The 21,226-nt window shown below is 45.6% G+C and overlaps 9 protein-coding genes across 9 annotated transcripts; 5 read left to right on the top strand and 4 right to left on the bottom strand.

The window, feature by feature from the left end:
• Window positions 1-83: 83 nt before the first annotated feature.
• L203_105167 (histone acetyltransferase type B subunit 2) lies at window positions 84-1,851 on the top strand (the record flags this gene model as incomplete). Its single annotated transcript, XM_066214540.1, has 9 exons — window positions 84-164; window positions 242-264; window positions 324-407; window positions 468-628; window positions 683-911; window positions 967-1,041; window positions 1,090-1,236; window positions 1,288-1,414; window positions 1,471-1,851. The coding sequence occupies 9 exons, from the start codon at window positions 84-86 to the stop codon at window positions 1,849-1,851; spliced, it is 1,308 nt and encodes a 435-aa protein (XP_066070637.1).
• Window positions 1,852-1,974: 123 nt separating this feature from the next.
• L203_105166 (uncharacterized protein) lies at window positions 1,975-2,972 on the bottom strand (the record flags this gene model as incomplete). Its single annotated transcript, XM_066214539.1, has 4 exons — window positions 1,975-2,376; window positions 2,426-2,449; window positions 2,499-2,568; window positions 2,623-2,972. The coding sequence occupies 4 exons, from the start codon at window positions 2,970-2,972 to the stop codon at window positions 1,975-1,977; spliced, it is 846 nt and encodes a 281-aa protein (XP_066070636.1).
• A 563-nt stretch (window positions 2,973-3,535) lies between these two features.
• On the bottom strand, window positions 3,536-6,241 carry L203_105165 (uncharacterized protein; the record flags this gene model as incomplete). The annotated part of the gene is made up of 3 exons (XM_066214538.1): window positions 3,536-3,803; window positions 3,850-6,066; window positions 6,120-6,241. 3 exons carry the CDS (start codon window positions 6,239-6,241, stop codon window positions 3,536-3,538), a joined length of 2,607 nt encoding a protein of 868 aa, XP_066070635.1.
• Window positions 6,242-8,291: 2,050 nt separating this feature from the next.
• On the bottom strand, window positions 8,292-8,945 carry L203_105164 (uncharacterized protein; the record flags this gene model as incomplete). Its single annotated transcript, XM_066214537.1, has 1 exon — window positions 8,292-8,945. One exon carries the CDS (start codon window positions 8,943-8,945, stop codon window positions 8,292-8,294), a length of 654 nt encoding a protein of 217 aa, XP_066070634.1.
• Window positions 8,946-9,405: 460 nt separating this feature from the next.
• Window positions 9,406-13,363, top strand: L203_105163 (uncharacterized protein; the record flags this gene model as incomplete). Its single annotated transcript, XM_066214536.1, has 8 exons — window positions 9,406-10,218; window positions 10,268-10,648; window positions 10,706-11,129; window positions 11,178-11,362; window positions 11,417-11,815; window positions 11,880-12,069; window positions 12,138-13,303; window positions 13,352-13,363. 8 exons carry the CDS (start codon window positions 9,406-9,408, stop codon window positions 13,361-13,363), a joined length of 3,570 nt encoding a protein of 1,189 aa, XP_066070633.1.
• Window positions 13,364-13,930: 567 nt separating this feature from the next.
• L203_105162 (uncharacterized protein) lies at window positions 13,931-17,306 on the top strand (the record flags this gene model as incomplete). Its single annotated transcript, XM_066214535.1, has 13 exons — window positions 13,931-14,026; window positions 14,144-14,187; window positions 14,247-14,355; window positions 14,421-14,564; window positions 14,916-14,926; window positions 15,001-15,111; window positions 15,202-15,313; window positions 15,367-15,434; window positions 15,611-15,686; window positions 15,825-16,188; window positions 16,242-16,841; window positions 16,896-17,017; window positions 17,073-17,306. 13 exons carry the CDS (start codon window positions 13,931-13,933, stop codon window positions 17,304-17,306), a joined length of 2,091 nt encoding a protein of 696 aa, XP_066070632.1.
• Window positions 17,307-17,421: 115 nt separating this feature from the next.
• On the bottom strand, window positions 17,422-18,588 carry L203_105161 (uncharacterized protein; the record flags this gene model as incomplete). The annotated part of the gene is made up of 5 exons (XM_066214534.1): window positions 17,422-17,711; window positions 17,761-17,839; window positions 17,885-17,985; window positions 18,032-18,194; window positions 18,244-18,588. 5 exons carry the CDS (start codon window positions 18,586-18,588, stop codon window positions 17,422-17,424), a joined length of 978 nt encoding a protein of 325 aa, XP_066070631.1.
• A 134-nt stretch (window positions 18,589-18,722) lies between these two features.
• L203_105160 (uncharacterized protein) lies at window positions 18,723-19,734 on the top strand (the record flags this gene model as incomplete). The annotated part of the gene is made up of 3 exons (XM_066214533.1): window positions 18,723-18,809; window positions 18,857-19,320; window positions 19,368-19,734. 3 exons carry the CDS (start codon window positions 18,723-18,725, stop codon window positions 19,732-19,734), a joined length of 918 nt encoding a protein of 305 aa, XP_066070630.1.
• A 462-nt stretch (window positions 19,735-20,196) lies between these two features.
• On the top strand, window positions 20,197-21,173 carry L203_105159 (uncharacterized protein; the record flags this gene model as incomplete). Its single annotated transcript, XM_066214532.1, has 2 exons — window positions 20,197-20,648; window positions 20,696-21,173. 2 exons carry the CDS (start codon window positions 20,197-20,199, stop codon window positions 21,171-21,173), a joined length of 930 nt encoding a protein of 309 aa, XP_066070629.1.
• Between the last annotated feature and the right edge of the window lie 53 nt (window positions 21,174-21,226).

The following is a 21,226-nucleotide window of genomic DNA, read 5'->3' as shown; positions in this document are numbered from 1 at the left end:
ATCGGCAGATTTCTTGTTTTCATTTCCTCTGTCTTATCGTTTTATTCAATCTTTCTTTGACATTCAACTCATCTTTAAAAATAATGGCGAACAGCGAGCCTATAGTAGTGGACGACGTAGATGAAGACTTTGATGTTCTTGAGGATAACCAGGCGATAAATGAGGTGGGTAAACTCTCACTGAGACCCGTTCAAAACGAGGACCTCATCATTTGGTATGAGCCCTAACGTTGGAATTCAAGCAATACAAAGTCTGGAAGAAGAAGTGGGTCCGACTGTAATGTTGGGACCATCTTAAAGCAGACAAGATTGATTGTTTGACAGCACTCCATTCCTCTATGACACCGTCATTACCCACGCTCTCACTTGGCCAAGTCTGACATGCCAGTGGCTTCCTGATATCACCGAGTACGTCGCCAATGGTCATCAGCTCTCCTTGTGCTTACAAATCCCAAAATGTTTGGATAGTGTTCCCGATACAGATTACACTAGTCAACGTTTGATTTTAGGTAGCCACACGTCTGGTCAGGCAAACGACCACTTGATTATTGCCGAGGTGTTCCTGCCCAAAAAGGGAGTAAACATCACCGACAAAGCATTAGCCGACTTGTATGATGAAGAAAAACAGGGTCAGTAACTGTCTGGTATTTGCCCTACAGATACTTATTGAGATGTTTGTACAGAAATTGGGTCATATACGGCCACTCCTGCAAGAATTCGCGCGATACAAACCATTAACCACGCTGGAGAAGTCAACCGCGCTCGCTACATGCCTCAAAATCCAGAGTTGATTGCGACCAAGACTGTTTCTGGCGAAGTGCATGTGTTTGACAGGACCAAGCATGAGAGTAAAGCACCGGCTAATGGCGAGGTCAAGCCAGATATAAAGCTGAAAGGGCAGTCCAAGGAAGGGTGAACCAGAATTTTTCGAATTGTTGGTAAGCAGCGCTCATCCAAACGTCATTAGATATGGATTGTCGTGGAATGCGTTGAAGGAAGGTCACATCTTGAGTGCAAGTGAAGACACTACTGTCGCTCATTGGTAAGTGCATTATGTCTTGAGAAGCAACCGAAACTAACAACGTCTTAGGGATATCCAAGATTACACTAAAAAAGATCCTACGTTACAACCATTACGATCTTACACAGGTCACTCTGCTTATGTTTCGGATGTCGAGTGGCACCCAACTAATGACTATATGTTTGGCTCGGTCAGCGATGATGGACAAATCATGATGTAGGTCAACTTTCAGGACGGCCCAGCCGTAGGTTAACATATCTGTTGCAGTTGGGATACCCGTAGCGAAAACTCTGCTAAGGCAAGCTCTTCAATTCAAGGTCACACCAGTGAAATCAACTGTCTTGCGTTTGCACCTGGTAGCGAATATCTCTTCTTGACCGGCTCTTCTGACAATGTATGTCTAACCAATAATGCCCTAGTTGAAAAGGCATACTGATAGGTACACTGTAGACTGTCGCACTGTGGGATCTTCGTAAACTTTCTACCAAACACCACTCTTTCGAAGCCCATACATCCGATGTGCTTCAGCTTTCGTGGTCTCCTACGTCTGCGGTGCACTTTGCTTCGGCCTCTGCAGACCGACGTATCCACATTTGGGACCTCGATGCCATTGGTGCTGAACAGACCCCTGATGACGCGGAAGACGGGCCCCCCGAACTTCTTTTTGTACATGGGGGCCACACAAACAAAGTTTGCGATATTTCTTGGAGTCCCAATAGCCCTTGGACTCTTGCAAGTGTTGCAGAAGACAATATCTTGCAAGTTTGGGAACCATCAAGACATTTGAGAACGCCATACGAAGCCGAGTTTAATGAGTCAGATTTGGAGTAGAGACTTATTGTTACGTAGCAAAGTGAAATACATGTGAATAAAGCATACAACATCTATCTTTATATGATACAAGACCGCTCCAGATTAAAGCGATAAATGAAGCATCCGAATTGATTAGCTTGGTTATAAACCTCGCATATGTAAGACATCTCTTTCAATCCTCTTTTTCACTTTTACATCACCTCCAATCTCTACGCTTCCTTTTGGCAACACAAGCATCCCCCATTCGGGTAGATTCTCCAAGCCGCCTCCTTTTGTTTGACATACTGCTTCCCATACTGGACCCATGTCAAACAAATCTATAAATTGTTGATCTACTGCTCTACTCTTAGGCATTGAGAATCGCCGATATTCGTCAAAGATAGAAGTAAGAGACCAAGCCTGTAGTCGCCTTATACAGCCGATAAGACAACCAGTACGGTGTTTACCCTTGTTGCAGTGGATAAGAATAGGGTGATTCCTGCGATCCAGAATGGCCACTAGGGCAGCGCAAATCACATCTTCGGGAATGTTGTCAAAAGGTTCCTACTTGTATAGTCAGAGACTTCAATTCGCATGCACGAGTCCGACATACTTTATTGCCAGGTAAACCGAATTGCTACACAAGCTTTAGTTGCATAATACTATTACACAGATGAATGACTAACCATGAACTGTATCTCTTGAGTTTGGCACCATTCGAGGTTCGCCTTTGGATACTCTTCCAGCACCAGCGTCCTTGAGCCTCCCTGTCAACATTGTATAGGACAGTTTTTTGACAATCGCGCTTACAAGACAGTTTTCAACCGCAAGGCTTCCATAAACTTGAAATTTCTCTTTTTCGGGAACCCCGAGCGATACACGCCGCTACTGACCAGCGCAAAGTTCTCAGGCGGCACCAGGTCTTCTTTCACCTCTGGCTGTACTGGCGGGGGCAAGTAGAGAGCATTTGGAGGCGGGTGTGTTTGCTGGCCGTTTGAACCTTGACTTTGAGCCTGAGTATGCAAAAGTGCGCCAGATTGGCCAATTGGCGTGGATGAAAAAGATGGATTTAGGAGTGATGGAGATAGATGGTTTGACAGTATAGTCGCCAAGAAGGGCGGTATATGAGAAGACACGGAGGTAGGAGGCGAGCTGGACATGATTGTAGTCACTCGCCATGGACAAAGGCCAACGTAAACCTGTAAATTCGCGTGCCAGCGCAAGGAATGCTAACGGCTAATGGTCTAGTCTTTTGCTGAGTGGGCTTGGAAAGCCTTGATTGCGATTATAAGAAAAACATTGTTAAAACAAATTGCTTAAACAATAAAGAATATTGTAAACTTAAGTGTCTAGAAAAGCAGAATAGTAGTTACGTAAGCATCGGATACATGGAGGTTTTTTGGTGAATGACAGAGACATGCATGCAATGCGATCAACATGAATGATATATAGAGACAAGATTGTAGATTGTAGATTGCTGCACTAGCAGTACAAGAAACAAGTCCGTATTTTGATTTTTGATCAACAAGCCCATCTCAAAAAATGTTCCATGTATATTGATCAGCAACAACTCTATACACAGACATTTTTATGCCCAAAGAAAAAGAAAAGGAATGCTAAAGTCGAGAGTCAAGCTGATTGAATGTCAATGCTACAAGCCAACAACAGGTTGGGCTTTCCAGAAGTGTAAACAGATACGACAGATTGCACAATGCAAAAAGCATTAATAGACCATTGGCCTCACTCGACCAGCAAAGTTATCCGTCAAAACATCTTCAACACTCTCTACATCATCCTGTGTAGGAGTGGTGTTGGTGAAGGAAGTGTAGTATGATGAATTGGGTGTAGGAGTCGAAACCGCATTAGAAGGACTGGCACGAGGTGTAGAGGTGCCAGAGCTGAAAGAATACCTAGTAAAGTATTGCTCGAGTGAAGAGGTCGAGTGAGTACGGCGTGGGGACTCGAGTTTTGGATCACCAGCCCAACAGTATCTGAGTTTGTTAGTGGCGGCTACGAGAGCTAGAGATTGAAACCCACTGTTCAATCAGGCTAGAATAGCTGGCTAGGCTTGAAAAACTGTCGTTGCCTGCAGTTTTAGGACTCCACTTGGGGGAAGTTGCCAAATCAGGAGGGGAACGGGGCGACTCTGGCGGAGACATGCTGGCAGTATCAGAAGAGTCAAGCTGCGGAGGCAAATTCTCGCTAAGATTCTCTTTAGGATCACCAATGATGAACCTTGCAGGAGCAGACTTGACTCTAGTAAGAGGAACCTGGTTGAGTAAAGGTAACATCTTTGGAGCTGGTACAGAGGGTGCTTCAATCAGATTGACAATGGGTGCTGATGAGACAGAAGCAGGCAAAACTCCCTCTGCAGGTGTAGAACCTTCAGGAGGGGACGGACCTTGCACCTTCAAGGCTGGTATGGCTATTGTTTTCGACGAGACTGTGGAGACAGAGGTTGTGAAAACGTTGTCGCCACTGAGCGTGTCATTCTGATCAAGTTTGAAGGAGCGAGCGTTTGGTACTACATGACTGGTTCGCACTTTGCTGTCAAAATTCAACAGGCCAGTCTCCACCTTTAGAGGTTCAGCCGGCTTGTCGACAGGAAAATTTGAGTTTTTTCTCGTCGTCTTCAAGGCAGCACCAAAGTCATATCTTGCTGCCAAAGCACCACCCTTCCCGGGAAGCTCTGCCACTTTTGATCCAAGCGCGTTCATCTTGTCATGAGGCGAACCTTTTCTGGTAGAATCAAAAAAGGAATATTTTGAACTATTGGGCGAAAGAGGTGGACGGTCTGTATCATCCGCTGTCAGGTGGCTGAGTTTCGCTCGAAGATCTGCCATTCGATTATCCTTATTTCCGCACACACTCCACTGAGAAGACTTTCCTCCAATTGCTTTACCCATGACTGATTGAAGCGGCAAAATTTCCCTTGCACCTTTGAATGCCTGTCGAGGGGCTGCTTTCCGAGTGAAGATGACTTGGTAGTTTTGTCCATCATTAGAGTCCCACATTTCTCGCTCATTTGCCATGTACCTCACAGCTAGGAATAGCGTTTTTTGCTCGATTCTTGGTAAGAAATCACCGAGTTTAATAGTAAACATGAAGCGATCATACTTTCCACCCTTAACCGACTCCTTGTAAACAGCTGTCACCTCTGAAGTGGTCTGCCACCAATCAAAGGTAAACCGAACGGCAACCCATTTCTGAAAGGCAATGTTTTTACACATGATGGTGCCCTTGAGCGCCTCACGCTCATCGCCAAGGAGTAAGGATTCAAGGTAAAGATCGGCTCCAGGCTCGTGGGAAGTTGGGAAATTAGGTAATGACACATGCAAAACTCGCTCTTCCTCTTTCAATTCAGCAAACGGAAACTCTTCCATTTCTTCATCACGCGTAGGAGTACCATCACGACTGACGACTTGCGGCTTTTGGTTATGCAAGAACAATTTGACGCGTTCGAGTTGAGCATCAAAGTGTACATACTTTGGGCACGAAGGTGTTGTCGGACAAGACTTAGACTCGAAGCGGGGAAGAGGACTCTCTGACCCCGGTGTCAACGTGCCATCCTCCCTGCGTTTCATAGCCGATTTGAGTATTTCGCCAGATTTCTTCCGGATAAGAGTGTTGTGGTAGGAAGATGGTACAAGAGATGCAGACTGCACTTCTGACGAAGTAGCAATAGGTATAATTCCGTCGAAATTGAGTTTCAATCCATTCTCGCGACGGCGTGGAGAGATATGAGCAGGTGCGTTAGGATATACGACATTAGGATGATGACGAGGCAAGAAAGGGGATACCGTCGAAGCCGACGCAATCGGGAGCGACTGATTTCCCTGATAGACGGTCTGCGACTTCAGCAGTGGTGTACTGTCTGGAGAATTCTGAGAAGAACTGGCAGGAGAGCTAGTGCTGCTACCTGGCAGCTCAGTGAATCCAAACAATTTGGCTCGGCGACCTCTCCGCTTTGCTAATGGCAAAGAGTCTTCTGTCATCGCCAGACTCTTCCGTGACGGAGATCTGACCTCTGGCAAGACATGCACCGCAACACCTCGCGATGGAGAAGCACGACCTGACGAGTGATTGACAGATGCACGGCTCACGACAGTCGACGTTTTGGAATTGTCCTCAGTTTCTGGCCCGAGAGAGCGTTCCACATTCGGCTTGAGCGGTATGAGAGCTCTGTCAACAGAAGTATCCTCACGTTCTGGTATTGGAGGAGCTATGAGTATTGGACTGGCATCTTTGACCGGCCTACGACAGATTGACGTCAATGGAAATACCCTATAACCAACCCGTCGACTCACCCGTTCCTCAAGACCGGCACCTTCTCAGCACAGGAGCCATTCCCGCCCTCAGGCGCCCGTCCCGCATCACTTCTACCAGTTTCCAAAGCGGCAAGATCAAACAGCGGAACGCGGTTCATCATCAGCGACGCGTCTATCGCCAAGATCCTCGAACCACACAACGACCCAAGATGTGAATTGGACTGAGTGAGTCTGAGACGTGGAGCTCTACGGAGAGCAAGCGTGACGCTGGGAACGAGTGGCGTCTCTTGTACTTTTGCTTTCAGCAAGTCTAAATGTGACGATCGCTGGATGATGCTTCCAATGGACGCGTCGTTTGTTTTGAACGAGAAAGCGAGACTTGTGGACGTCAGAAACCTGGTAGAACCGGTGCAAACTGTTGGCTTCGGAGGGTCGCCCAAGACTCTCAGGCTTTCTACCAGCATGAGTCAGCGCTCACCTCCGCGTTTTTTTTTTGATGAAAGAAAGAAAAGAAGAGGAAAGGAAAGAAAAAAGGATTACTTACATGTTTTATAAGATCTCGGGAATGAAAATCCTCAAAGGATGTCTCAAAAAATCACTGAATGTTTGACACTCCAAAGGACCTCTCCCTTGTCTACTTGAGGATTTAGTAATCCTGATTTCAATTGTATTCGTTTTGTTGTCTGTATAGCCACCAAAAGAATTGTATTGCAGACCGGAACGGAGCGACGTTGGCTGTAGCTAGAGCACACTTACAGGTAGAAAGAGGCAAGGAGGAGGCAGAGGTAGAGACAGAGGCGACAAGCCGAGGCGGAATGCGGAATGAGAATATCCTCCAACTCTGGACGTAAGGGAGCCAGCTCAGCACAAGATTGAATTTGGACAGAACAAAGAGTCGACGCAAGCCAAATAGTTTGAGCGGTAGAATTTACAAAGTAAGTGGATAGAGAGATGAGATTATGAATTGAATTTTTTCCATGGTTTTCCGCTCCCTGACATCTTTTATGCACTTTAAATTCAGCTTCCCTGCGTCTAGACTTTTCGTCCAAAAACGGAGGTAATACATGGATACGAGGTATTGTTATTGTCCAGCAGGCCACCGCAGGCAATATCGCAGCAAAACATGCGGACAGTTGGCGAAGAATTGGCTGACAACCCTGGGAAGACTGGGTGCTTCAGGGAGGGTTTCCTTGTCTCGAATTTGGCTTTTTTTCTTGCTGAATATGGACATGTTATGACACACGGTGGAGAGATGTATACACATGAATGGTGGATATACACAACATGGCTCTGAAAATACCCGATATTCGAATGGAATGGTTAAACGAGGCTGGTTGTTTGACGTGGGTTACATGAATAGCATCGGAAGTGGTGAGTGTTGGAGATGCAGTCTGAGTTTGGGATACAAACTGGGCAACGGACAAGATGGCGTTCATAGACTCGCTTGGAGTTTTGTCTTTTGACCTATTTGGAAGGGATAAAGTTGTAGTTCTTGGGGTTTATTGGTATACCGCTTGAAATGTTGTCCCTCTGCCGCTCGCATCGATGTATAGTGATGCAAAGGCAATCCGTGTCGGTAACAAGTCAGCAAGCGGACGAGACGACTCATTGATTGTATATTTAGTTGGTGATTTTGTCAAAAGCTATTATGATTGGTGGCAGATAGATGTATTCTTGACTTGCATCTTGGATGGAAGAGGTATTACCTTTGACATCTACATCGTGATTTAGTATACCGTCAAAGCAGTAAATCGGAATGTTTGCAGGTATGCTGTTTATCAGTCAGCGACGGTATTCCGAGACGTTTACGTTGCCCATGCGTTGTAGCTGGTTGATTTGCAGAGAACCCCTACACTCAAGGGTGTGAAGAAAACTTTCATGTTTGCGATGGATTGTAAACGACTTACCGATGATAGCCGTTTGCACAAAAACGTTCACAACGTCCTGAACTGGATTATGATTTTAGTCATGAGCAAACGATTACGCGGAATTGTCAGCCATGGATACGAATTAGGCCTCACATTACAAGCACGCAAGAAGCCAGCTAAGTCAGTATGGTAGTGCAACCCTCAGACACAGGATTGATAGACAGTGGTCCCTTCCGTTGTCACTTTTGATGCTATCAGCAGCTCACTGTAAGCGCAAAGCAGACCGAGAACACGGCTTGGACATGAACACATGTTCAAATCGAGTATCATAGCCCTCAAACAGTCACCGTCTGCGAGATTTTTGAACCAAGGTAAACCCATCATCATCCACTACCGGTTCCTGTCTTTCCATGTTTTCCTTCTGGACCAATTGCGGCGCCTCTTCTCCGTCAACCTCCATATCCCCCTCATCACCTTCGCTCGACGAGTCGTCGTCTTCTGCCTGAGCTCCTTTGGATGCCTGTACTCCCGACTTTTTTACTTCTTGAGCCTTGCGTTCCAAGCTTTCCACGGCGGCTTCCGGCGATTGTTCAGTGAAAAGTCCTTTCCATAAACGAACTATATCCGAAGCAACACCCTCAATGGAGCCGTCTTCGAGACGAGCCTCGAATTCATCTTCCATTATCTGAGTCAAAAGGTCAATGAGATCATCTTGGTCGAGAGGAGGGTCGGTCGCGTCTGCTGGATCGATGGTAGGACCAGGAGGTGTAGGAACAGAAGGGCCGGAGGCATCAGAAACAGGAGCAGGAAGATAGGTAGCGCGTGATTCAAATTCGTCAATGATGATAGATGCAATCCATGTTTTCTTCTCTGAAGACTCTGGTCCTCCCCATTCCTCCGCCACGGCGATAGTCAATGCTGGCCAGAGGTCGAGCAACGCCAGGATGCCTCGAGCGAAGAGAAGGATAGTAGGGGAAGTTTCCGAGCCCTCTGTCATCTTTAATTATCAGTGTGTGTAGGCAGTCAAAGGCTATTTGGCAGGTCTTGAGCTACTGGTTTTAATAAAGATAGATAAATTGTAATGTTGACTTTGACATTGCAGACTTTGATAGACTTTGTTCTCAAAAATCTGAATGACGGCGGCGATGGCCGCCGCACCAGGCACGACAGTTGAGTTTTCTTTTTGCGTCATGACTTTTGCATAGACGTTGGATTATATCAATTTTGATTTCTTTCTGTCATCTCCTCTTACATTCTTTTAGCTCTCTGCGTCTTGGTATATACCGCAAAGATAATTGTCGACGTCTCTTCACGTGTTTTCCTACTTAGTTCCCTTCTTTGACGCGACACATCTCAAGCTTTACGCAGCTCTCTATTTGCGGCAGTCAAATCTACAGCCCCAAAGCCCTCTAACCTCTACAGTCAAACCTTTAATCCTGTCGCATACTGCTCTCAAAATGGGTAAGGGAAAATCTGGTTTTCAAAACAAATCACACGGTCAGCAACAGCAGCAACGTCGCACGTCGGCCCCTCATACTCCATTGGCGATTGATGTACCCCGTTCCCATTGCCAGTCGAGACCTTCTCACTTGAGTACACCCGAATATCCCAATACCAATACTCCCTGGTCCCCTGTTTTTGCAGGAAACAATGCGTACGGTGTACCTTCACGTTTTTTGGGACAGGGCAACCTGTATGGAATTAATACAAACATGACCACATTGACTCCATTTTCTAGCACTTCATACACGCCCTCGACATCTGTCGGTCTTCTGCCGCCCGCATCGTTATCTGAGCTTCGCCATAGAACTCAACAACTCATTGATAACGCCGGTGTCGCTAGTCGATTATCTAATGGCCTTTCCACGATTCATACTCCGCAGCGAACTTTTCCTGTCTCTCAACATGTACCTTACAGCATGAGAAGTGATGAGATGGTTGTTCGACAGACGATGAATCAAATCGGTCTTGGCGGCATCTACTCTAATGCATTCACGATGTATGGTCAGGGAGGAGACCATACTTCCACAATTCAGCATGGACCTCTGTCTGCCCTTGCCCCGTCGACACTCTTGTCTCCTATTTGTGTTGATGGCGGATTCGCAGCTAGTCGTAGTAGCTCAAGGGATTCTCGTGATGCAGTTAAACCACAATCTCCCTCTCGAACGCTGTGGGTGGGTAATTTGGACGTCCAAGTCACAAAAGGTGTGGTATACGAAGTCTTCGAACAATACGGACCCATTGAAAGTATAAGGATGCTTCCTGAAAAGGTCAGTTACCCTTTCTAGTCATAGTCTGACTTCCACTAAGATCAAAAAGACATGTGCTTTTGTCAATTTTTTTAGTCAGAGTGGTGCAGTCCATGCACGGGAAGATGTCCTGCTTAAAATGGGCGGCATTGTGCCCAGTTTATCAAGAACCGCTCCTGTCCGTGTTTCCTTCGGAAATTCGGACTTAGCTGTGAAGAAAAAACGCTCTTCTGAATTTACATCCACTTCTCCTCGGCTACAATCTTCCCGTTCGCCAAATGACCTTTCGCCTTACACGCCTTGGGACCGGAATAGGGAAAGTAATTCGACAATAGTACCTACGAGAGCTATCAGGATTGACAGCATACCCGAATCTATATCTTGTACTTCGTTGTCTCAAATCTTTGCTTCTTTCGGGGCTATAGAAAATTCGCGGATTTTGCCAGGCAAGGTACGTTCGCACAGTAAAATTGATTTTGATATTGCAAGGCTTATTTGCTATCAACAGCGGCATGGGTTCATTAACTTTGAGCATCTTGACTCGGCAGTGGCAGCCTATGATTCTCTAAATGGTAAAGAGCTTTTCGGATCATATTTTGGACCTATAAGGATCTATTTTGCTCGCGTTCCTACTCGGGCTACAAGTGGCATGAATGTTATGCCAGCTTCGAGTGCCGCTCTCATGGAAGCACTCCATATCGTGGATGGTGCAATCTCTGTTCCTATGGAAAAACAAGTCTCTAAGGAGCACGGAGGAGTAGAAAACTACAGAAGTCCCCTTCTACTCGATTTGCTCAAGAAGGGGATACATGAAAAGGTGTTGGAGAAGGGCTTGGATAGCGAGGGAACGGTTTCTGAAAAGCAAATGATTATAGAGGTCTTTAGCAGAGACGAAGATGAGGATGGAGGTATATATGCTAAATCTCTTGTCAGTAAGTAAGAAGAGCGTCTGCTACGTTGTAATCAATTAACTTATTCAGATAACCCGGAGCGGAAAAAATACCAGCAATCGATATCGGAGCTGCAAACTCTACCTATGGAAGCTGTTTTGGATATTTTCAAATCTCAACGTCTGAAAAAATTGGCCTCCGAACTGAGCGAAAATATACTTCAGAACCAAGAAGTCTTGAATGTTTGCAAGGAGTATTTTGGGCACTACGCACAGGTCAGTTCACTTGACTGTACTCATATAAGGACATTGTATTCATGATATTTGCAGCTTTCCATACATCCACTTGGCAATACGATTCTACAGCATTTATTCAAGCTCACCTCGCCAGATATGCGCATTTTGATTCTTGAGCAGCTTGCTCCTTATCTGGCCTCTATAGCCGTGCACAGACATGGAACCTGGACTGTGCAGGCGTTTATTGAGAATGCGTCCATTGGCGAAGAGCGTGAAATCATTGTGAATGCTCTTAGGGAGTGGGCTCCAGCACTCATGCGCGATAAAGCCGGCAACTATGCATGCTCTGCTGCAATCGCATTCGGATCTAAGCAGAACGCTTTTGTCTTCGATGCGGCGGTTGACCAGATGTTGGAAATTGCTCAAGACAGGTATGGCGCTAGGTGCATGGTAAGGTGTCTTGAAAGTCAGCACACGTCCTTATTTGAAAAGGTAATGTGATCTATGGGGTCAACTATCAATAATGTGAAGTCTTGTGTTAAACTACGTGTCCTAGAAACGTGTCGCATCTACCATCGTTCTCAACTCAATCCCACTCATCACCAACGCAAATGGTACGATTCTTGTCGCTTGGCTTCTTGATTCAGCGGGGCTTCCTGGACGATACGAACTCTTGAACAAACGCTTCTTACCTCACCTTCCTCATTTGTGTAACCACAGGATTGCTTCGGCTATAATATTAAAAAGTAAGTCCCTACTACTCGATATTGCGTAGCACCTACAGGATAACCGTGTTCTGACTATTAACTAATAGTCATCAGTCAGAAAGTTGAGCCGGAAGCTGCACAAGGTGTCATCTCTGGTATCTTTCAAACCAGAAATGACTTTATCTTACAGGAAATCCTCAATGATACTCACAATGGCCTACAGTTTGTTGGAAAAGTTCTCACTCTTGACACTTTCACAAGGACCGAGCGGAATAAAATTGAAGAGGCAATCAGGCGCACGTTGCCATCTATACCTCACACTCACATGCCCGAATATCACCTTCTTGCCAAATTAGTCGGACTTTATGATACATCTTGCAACAACATGTTCAGCAAAACCATCGCTCACGCCGCATCTTACACCACAATTCCTCCGGTACATAAGCAAACACAAGAGCACCAATTACGCCATGTCCATAGCCAAACAATAAAGCCCAAACAATTTTCTACTGACACTGACAGCTCCGCTTCCAATGACTCTTGTTTGCAACACATTCAGCAAGAAACAGTTACAAATTTAAATATCTCTTCTCAAGGTTCAAAGCCAGAAGCTCCATGGTATGAAGCCCCACTTCTAGCACTGCCTACACCAAAATCGATACCAATCCGAATCTCCCGTCCTCTTACGACTTCTTCAGTAAACAATCAAATTCCAATTTCACCAGAACGGCGACCGGTTTTAGGAAAGTATCCAGACTCGAACGATGACGTTACAGATATATCCTTAAACGATATATTGTCTGCCGACTCCGTTTACGAATTTCAATCCTGGCTAAAGATGTACGATGATCAAGATGTCCAAGTCGTGTACACAAATGATATGTCGCTACTTCGAGATAACAAAGAGCCTGCATATAGTCACGAACCAGATGACCATTACTTGTGCTCGGTCGTTGTCGAAAGTTCCGACTCCTCTTTGGTAGACAATATCGGATCTCAAAGGAACTTGAATAGCAACGGGAATTCTGCGACAAACGCCAATACTCTTCACCATCGTGCTCACAAGCTCGAAATGAATGGCAGTCCTGAAGAAAAAATAGTCATCACTTGGTTATTGACAGCAAACAAAAAGAAAGAAAAACCAATTTGTTATAGAACTGACGATCTCAATCGAGCTTTCGGCGCTTTGGTAGAACTTGTGAAGACAGAGAATGCGGGAAGAAAGCTAGCTGGAAAGCGATCATTGAAGTTTGGTGCCCAAGCCTGTATTCCGGTTGGTTTCCTGTATTCAGGCAAGAATAAAACTGATTGACCAAAGTAGATCATCCCTTGAAGCTTCAAGCAAGTGATTATTCTAGCCGCTCGGTTGAGAACTGGGATAAAGCTTGAGTGTTGTCAGTATCTTGTTTCGTCAGTATATCCCATGACAGCCGTTGTTTGTCATATACTGCCGTACCTTGAATGATTTGCGTTTTCTAGTCTGTAGCATCAACAGCATGGCTCCCATGTATTTTACGTGGTTGACAATACAAGACCCTTGTTGGCAGGCTCTTGTAAAATAGAGTATTCCACATTTTTCAATGTTATGTCTATCAACTTTTAGTCTTATCAGTGAAGGTGGAGGTGGAGGTGGAGGTTGTCAACCGTGGGAGAGAGGTTGCGATGAGCTCCCGTATAATGTGACTTGAGGTGGATTTACTTTCTACATTTATTCTTTTCTTTCTTCAGGTCTCAATATCTGGATAATCCGGGAAGTGTTTTTTTGCTGAATCTATACTCTGCTCGACATCTACTCTCGCCTCTATACAGTCCCATAGCATTACCTGCCTTCGCCTCTACCGATTAATCCCGATAACATATTCAACTTGCTTTACGTTTCTCTTCTCACTGACCCCTCAGTATGGGCCGCAGCTATAGGATATACCTCGCAGGAGAATTCGTACTGACATGTCACTGTGATAACCACCTGGCTGTTAGTGAGGCTATCATCTCCAAAGTAAGTATCCATTACAAGCTGGCCTGAGGGTGGGTGGCAAATACCCGCACATCCCTCTTGGTATGGCTCGATAGTGCCCTGTATTGGCCACAAGCTTATGGCTTCTGGGCGCGTCAGCAATTCACAGGCCAGCATGGACGAGCCATGCTTGTACATACAGTGTAAGTCTCCTTTGGCACATTGACGAAATGAATTAACATTTGAGTCCATTACGTTGTAGAGTCAATGTCCATGAAGGTAACGCCGAAGACCGAGAGATGCGGACCGGACGGCATACTGTCAGAGATGTGTATTGTAGGGTTTGCCATGCCACGGTTGGATGGAAATATGTGAGAATACCCTAGGTCCCACAGAGTGCTCAAAACAAGTGAGTTGCTGATTTGGATACCTTTAGGACTTTGCATATGAGCATGATCAAAAGTATAAAGAGAACAAGTATATCCTTGAACGAGAAATGATTACGATGAAACCAGAGCGCAGAGATCTGATCAGTCGACCTCGCATCGAAGAGATGCCTATTTGCGGGCTGCTCGCAAGGGTATGACTGACTCTGCTCTGTCACCTTCGACATTCAATTCGTTTTCCCATACTCGCTCTCACTACTCTTGCAAGGGGCTTTCCTTTGCCGTTTTCTCCGCCAAGCAACCTAGGTCGCCATTCATAACGGCATCTCAAATTGTGGGCATACTTTGGTGTTGTTGCAGAAACTCGTTTTTCTCCCTTGTTCATACATATTGTATTCCCAATCGAACTCTTCTTTGTATTCGGCGATCCTTCTACTTTTCTCTGCCATTATCTTAGTCTGCCCTTTCATCTTGCTTGTGGCATTTTATCCCTTTGTATAATGCAAATCTGACGAAACCACTTGGTTGTGTTGGCCTGGTTAAAGATAATAACGCTGTACGTCTCTTAGGTGATAGGGTTGTGTCTTCCGAGAAGGCGTTTACTGATTTACAAACACCAAAATAATCAAGACGACTGATCCGATCCGGCTTTTCACCACCATCGTCTTATGCCTTTGATGGCTCCTACAAAGTCGCCTTTGGTGCTTACCAGGGTTTTTGCGAGATCGATCTGAGTGACAGGTGAATGGAGAGATACTAACTATTGACGAATGAGTTCTCACCCTAAAACAGGTAATGAAAGCGTCACTCATCTTTAACCATTAACTATAGATCCTCACTTTGGCATCCTTTTACCACTCAGTCAATTGTGATCCTTTCTCTCTCTGCTTTTCGTCTTCATAAAGCTTCCTTTGTGCAAGCTTCTTCGCTAATTGAAACTTTGGTACGTCTTTCTCTTTCAATTTACTCGCAGCTATTTGCTAATTTCTCACGAAGGGACGCACATTATCTGATTTCCTTTGTTTTTTCTTCGCCACTGCTGTCTTGGGAAATACCTTCAGAAGGTGAGCCGTTTCCTTTCATTACCTGATCCTGGCGTAAGCGATGCAGGGTAAAAACTAAACACTCGTTTCTTATACTTAAAAGTATGACTTTGATTCATTCTCTTCATCCAATCACTCAACTTGGATTTGTTAAAATTAACAATTACGATTGGCCCCACACTAACGATCTCAATTAGGCCACGGTACTTCTTTTGTGCTATTCTAGTATCCTTTGTTACATTGGAGCCTACCAACGGTCTCTTGCTTGGCTTGGTATCTCTATTTGTTAACTCCTTTTCTTACCTACAGTAGGGATATTGGGTTTCCACGGGTATCTACCAATTGGATGAACCTTGAAAAAAGAAAAAAGAAGAAGGAATAAGGAAAAAGAGTTTTAACTAAAGTCTCTAGTCAATACTCGTACTAGGCCTCGAGGCTGAGATCAATCGTTACCCAGCCAGTTTTACGAAAATTCATCGACAGAGGCTTTTGCAGGTTTACGAATATCAACTTGCTCATCCGCATCCAAACCAGTTGATTCAGCAGATATATCACATGCAGAGAATGTCTACTGAAGGACGTAACTCAGAACCACGCATCATTGCCGCAGAACCTTCAGCGTTCCCCTCTTTGCGAGCATTGTCGTGCGATAGAAAATCCATAGGTTCTGTTGAGAGCGAGGAATCTATGGGGGGGAGACCAGAGAAGGAAAGGTCGTTTTCGCTTTCTCCCTCTCAAAGTTCAAAACCAGGGTCGCCCCATGAACGTATTGGATGTAAGCTAATGTCTTTTTTTAAATTTATGACAAGTGAAGTTAACAACGACAAGCAAACCAGCCAAATTCACCTACCTTTGGCCGACTACCTTTAATTTATCGCTCTCCTCCTCCTCTACCTGGATATGTTTCTAATTCTGACAAACGAGCTTCCAATTCAAGGAGTGTAAGCCCTCTGGCGAACTCATCTGGCCATGGGCAGCGATTATCATACCGCTCAAGCCGCTCTCCTAGAGAGCCCCCTCCTCGTTATCCTCGTGAACATTCACATAGGAATAACCCATCTCTTCCTCCCATACATACTCATCCTAGAGAGTATTATGCTCCACTCATCAGCCCAGATTGTTTTTATCCTCTCCGGCCGTTGCCACATCACTATCATGATTATTATGCCTCTGTTCCTTATCCATCTCATGTACATGCCCGAGCAAAAGATCCTGCTTATCGCATGCCAGCTCAGAGGCCTCGGCTGCCTGTTCACCCTTATGCTGCTCCTCCTGTACCAGTAGATGAAAGGATCAAGTATTATTCTGCTGGAGCTTTGCCTCATGGACCTGCGAGGGACTCGCGTTGGACAAAAGAAAAGGCTTCGAGTCCAGGGAGTGCAGCAAGCTCACTGGGACCGCAAAACCTCAAATCTCCCCGCAAAAGAGGTGAGCTTGTTTTTCTGGGAGCAAAGTTGACAGTTTCCTAATTTTTTTTTGTAGCAGATGACGTTCAATTAGCTGTTTTGAGTGAAGTCTTTCAACGTACGTCGTATCCTACTACGGAAGAACGAGAAGAACTTGCGAAACAACTCGGTATGACTTCTCGATCCGTCCAAATCTGGGTACGTATGATGCTATCGAGCGTCATATAATGTTTATTGATATAATACTGGACAGTTTCAAAATCGCCGTCGGGCAGTCAAAGTTGACCAGCAGTCAGCTATTCAGCGTGCTGAGGCTGAAGCTCGTGTGACCAAAGCTAGATCAAGAAGGTTGACTGGGCCACCATATGCAGAAGATGAGGGTATGGCAGAAGAGAGAGGGCGCTCCCGAGGACGAAGTTTGGAATGGAGAATGCCCATCAAGCGGGAAAGAGTTTCGCCCGAGGAGCGATCATCGCCTAGTATATAACTTTGCATTTTAATCTGTCTATTTATAATGTTATTCATTAGCAATTCAATTGTGTCAAACAAAATACAAATACTTGTATATCAATATAAAACTGTGATGGGTTGCTCAAATCTTTCTAGTCACTAATGGCGCCTCCAATACTTCCGCCTGTACTTCTCTCTCTGCTCCTGCTTCTACTCAGTGCGAGGCCGTCTGGGCCTAAGATAGCAGCATACTGACCACGTTTGGGATCGTTTTGTCGTTTTTGAAGATGTTTCTTCACTTTGCGTTCCGGGCGTACAACAATCACCGGTACGGGAGAGTGGGATACACAGAAACGAGAGACGGAGCCCATACCAGGAGCTCCAATAGCTCTGCCCCATTGCTGAAGTTTTGAGCGCTGACCGCGGGTTCCGACAACCAATGCTGCAAGATCGATTTAATACTGAGGCTCAAAATATAAAATGTGACTGACAATCTGGCCTATACAGCGCAATCATCTTGAGCAAGATTTCTGTGACTTTTCCTCCGACAAACTCTACAATGACAGATATCTAGTTGTTTGTCAGCGTGACAAGGAGACTGTGAGACAGACATACTTTACGGCTATCGTCCATTTCATCGTTCTTCTCCAAAATAATCTTTAGCAGCGCCTGGGCTTCTTCTCTGAAGTCCTCTTGCGTCTTTTCCGAATGTCTCTCTACAACCTGATCAGTTCCCTCTACCCAGACGCCACAACTACCAACCTCCGTCATCCAACTCAATGACTCTGAGTGCCACGACCTCGTCTCCGTCTTCCACAAGTTCGCTCATGAGCCAGTCCAGCGCACTCTCTCCCGACTCATCCGGAGAGACTGCCACGGCGAAAACACGAGTATTTCGGGACCGTTTGTACCCTCCGCTCTTGGCCTATCCATCTTTCATTTATCATCCAAATCCATCAAGAGAATCTACCAACCTGACATGTAAATGCAAACAGAGCCGCCGGCCCAACTTCAAACGCTTCAAATCCGACTTTCCGCCTATACTTTCCGTCTTGATGTCCACTCGAGTTTGTCCTCGTTCTCGGGATGGGATGGCTCATTGCGTTGGGAAAGAGTGCCGAATTTCTTGCTGTTTGGCTCGTAGAATTTGACCTGCTGTACGATGGTGGCCGCTCTGGGAGTTGAACCGACACTCTTGACGAGCTGGGAGGCGATGGTATTTGGGACGAGGGAAGGGTGATAGTACTGTCGTTCTCGGTGGCAGAAGATGAGACAGTTGGCAGAGAGTGGTTATGAATAATGGAAGGTCGTAGAGCCATGATAAATGTCTTTTAAAGAATAAATAAAACTTGCCAAAAACGTCGAAAGGATTTAAGAAAGTAAAAAGATAACAACGCATTTGGATTATTATTTATTTTTATTTAATTTTTAACTTTTCTTTTTTACATTTATTATGCCAGTCTGCACAAATTGTGCTTGTCCAACAAAATTTGTCTATACTACATATAAAACACAATCCAACATTCGTCTCACAGTTTGCGTGAGTGATTTATCTGCTGGAGAGGTCAACATCTTGACATTACTCAGTCTCAATGCAATCAATTTGCAGATCCGCTGATTGAGCATCCTCCTCTGCTCATCTTTCTGGATCTTGTACTGCTCAAGCCTCGCGTTTTTCTGCACTTGCTGTTCAATCGAGGATGTCTTCCGTATTCTGCGGTATCAAAAGAAGTCGATGAGGACAAACAGTCTATGGCGAGATGCCGTCAACTGTGGAAAGATTTTTGGGTACTGGCATTAACGACTGTTGTTGCGGAAGCCGCTGCCAGACTCTTGCCTGCTGCTGATGGCTCTAAGCTGAGTCAGGGAAGGGAAACGACGATGGGCGATGTGGTCACGGTCATGTTGCGTGTATGCACCGAAGTAGTGGTGCAGCATTTGACGACTTTGGGGCTTGTTCTGGTGGTGCTGAGAATGAAGGGGTGGAAGGTTATGAGCAGGGATACGAGAAGTGAAAAGGTAATTAGGGATGGACGGAGAGAGCACTTTTTGTATGTTTACCATGCCGAAGCAGAACCGAGTCTGATGACTAGTGTAGGCCCATACTTGTTCCTCTGACATTGCTGTATACGTCTCTTTTCCCTCTTTTATTTCAGCTTTTTCTTTACCCATGGTGCACTCCTGTGCCAACTATCCACGAGCCCATACTGCCGGTATCTTCCTTCTCTATCGTTTCATCACTCCCGATTCCAATTTCTGCTCCTTCAGTTGTGCTGGAAGTGGAAAAAGCTCTACAGGAGGCTTGGTCCAAAGGAGACAGAATATGGACTGGCATCAAGCTGTTGGGAGATATGAGCGCAGGCTTTGGACTCAGAGTGTTACTTCCAACAAGACCATGGGAGACCGCGGCAATTATCTTGACTGGCACAACTGTAACACGGGCATTGGAAGGAATATTGTCCTGAACCCACTTGTCGAAGTGTTTCATGCGGCCACTGTCAGGAGAACAGTGCCACAATCAAGCTTTCGATGTCAGCTCCACCAATGGGCCTTTTATTGAATATACATCTACCGGCACTCCCTCTGGCCCACGAGCCCGACATCTCATTACTCCTTTCGTCTCAAACCATCCCTCCTTCCACCCCTATAATTCTAAGCTCCTTCCCACACCTTCTCCTTTATACTGCTAGTATTCTTACTATGCGTTTGATTGCTTACCCCAGGTGACAACCTTCAATGGCCAGGCAAATATGAATGAGTAGGAAAAGGACGGTAAGGTCTTGCTTTGTTGCGAAACTTAACCAAGCGTGATTATAAGGAGCTTCGTTTGGCATGATTTTATATGCAACAAGGCGCTCAACTAAGCCAGGTTCGTGTTGATTGTGCTTCTCTTCCCAATTCCATCAATTCATCACAATACAATCAGTATGTCCCTATTCAGCACCCTGCTCCCTTTTCTAGTCCTCGCTGGCATCGTCCTAGCTCAACAGCCTGGCAAATTTACTCTCAAAACCACCACCACTACGTCAGCATGTATACTCCTCTCCCAGCTCACGGAAGCTCCAGGGGTAAAACCAGTCCTCCAAGCATTCCTCCCCATCTGCTCTAACTCTTCTCCTTACCCTTCTGACAAAACCGGCACAGTAGTTAAATGGCCACTATCTGAAGAAGGAACAGCCGCGGCATCAAGATTGGCCATTTATGGTTTGCTTGAAGAAGATAACAACTATGCCAAAGCTGGATGTGTCATGGAGTTGTCGATTAATCAAGTACAGTATTTACTCGGGCGAAGTCTGGACTGGAACCCGCAGAATCATCTTTGGGATAATGGTGGAAACGGGTTCGTGATGAACGGTACCTCAGGGGCCGCCTTGAGCTGGTGAGCTTTATCCATCCATGTAGAAATTGGCTAATTAAGGAATACAGTGGGAAAGACAGCGCTCTTCTTTCAGATAGCTTGAAACTTCCCAATCCATTCAAGGTCAAAGCAGAGGACGCTATCTGGCAAACGCCCATCACCATAGAATCAACAGACATATCAAGCTCTGCTGCACACTCGTCCGCCTCGTCTGAAGCTACCACGACTAATGGGGCTGGCTCTACTGATACAGCTGGAGCAGCAGGGAGCAAGGGATCTTATACTGGACAAGCCACTCCTAGCGTAAAAAACCTGGCTGTCGATACAGGTTCCTTGACTAGCTCTGAAACAGCAGGCAGCGACCCGTCCAAAACCGCTACAGGTAGCGGTACCTCCAAACTCACGCCCACCACTACAAGCGACCCAGCGACCGTCACTACCGTCCCTCCAGTAGACGGCGGGTCCTGCCAGCCGGTCACCATTACCCAAATCAAAACAGTTACAGTTGGAAACTCTCGAAGATGGTGGATGAAAGAGGAATGGTAAATACGCTCATTCAAATATATTTACGTAATCGTATGTTATATATGTATTCGAAT

This window comes from Cryptococcus depauperatus, chromosome 6 (assembly GCF_001720195.1).
Source record: "Cryptococcus depauperatus CBS 7841 chromosome 6, complete sequence".
Classification (NCBI taxonomy): domain Eukaryota; kingdom Fungi; phylum Basidiomycota; class Tremellomycetes; order Tremellales; family Cryptococcaceae; genus Cryptococcus; species Cryptococcus depauperatus.
The sequence above is the reverse complement of the archived record's forward strand: the minus strand, read 5'-3'. Positions and strand labels throughout refer to the sequence as shown.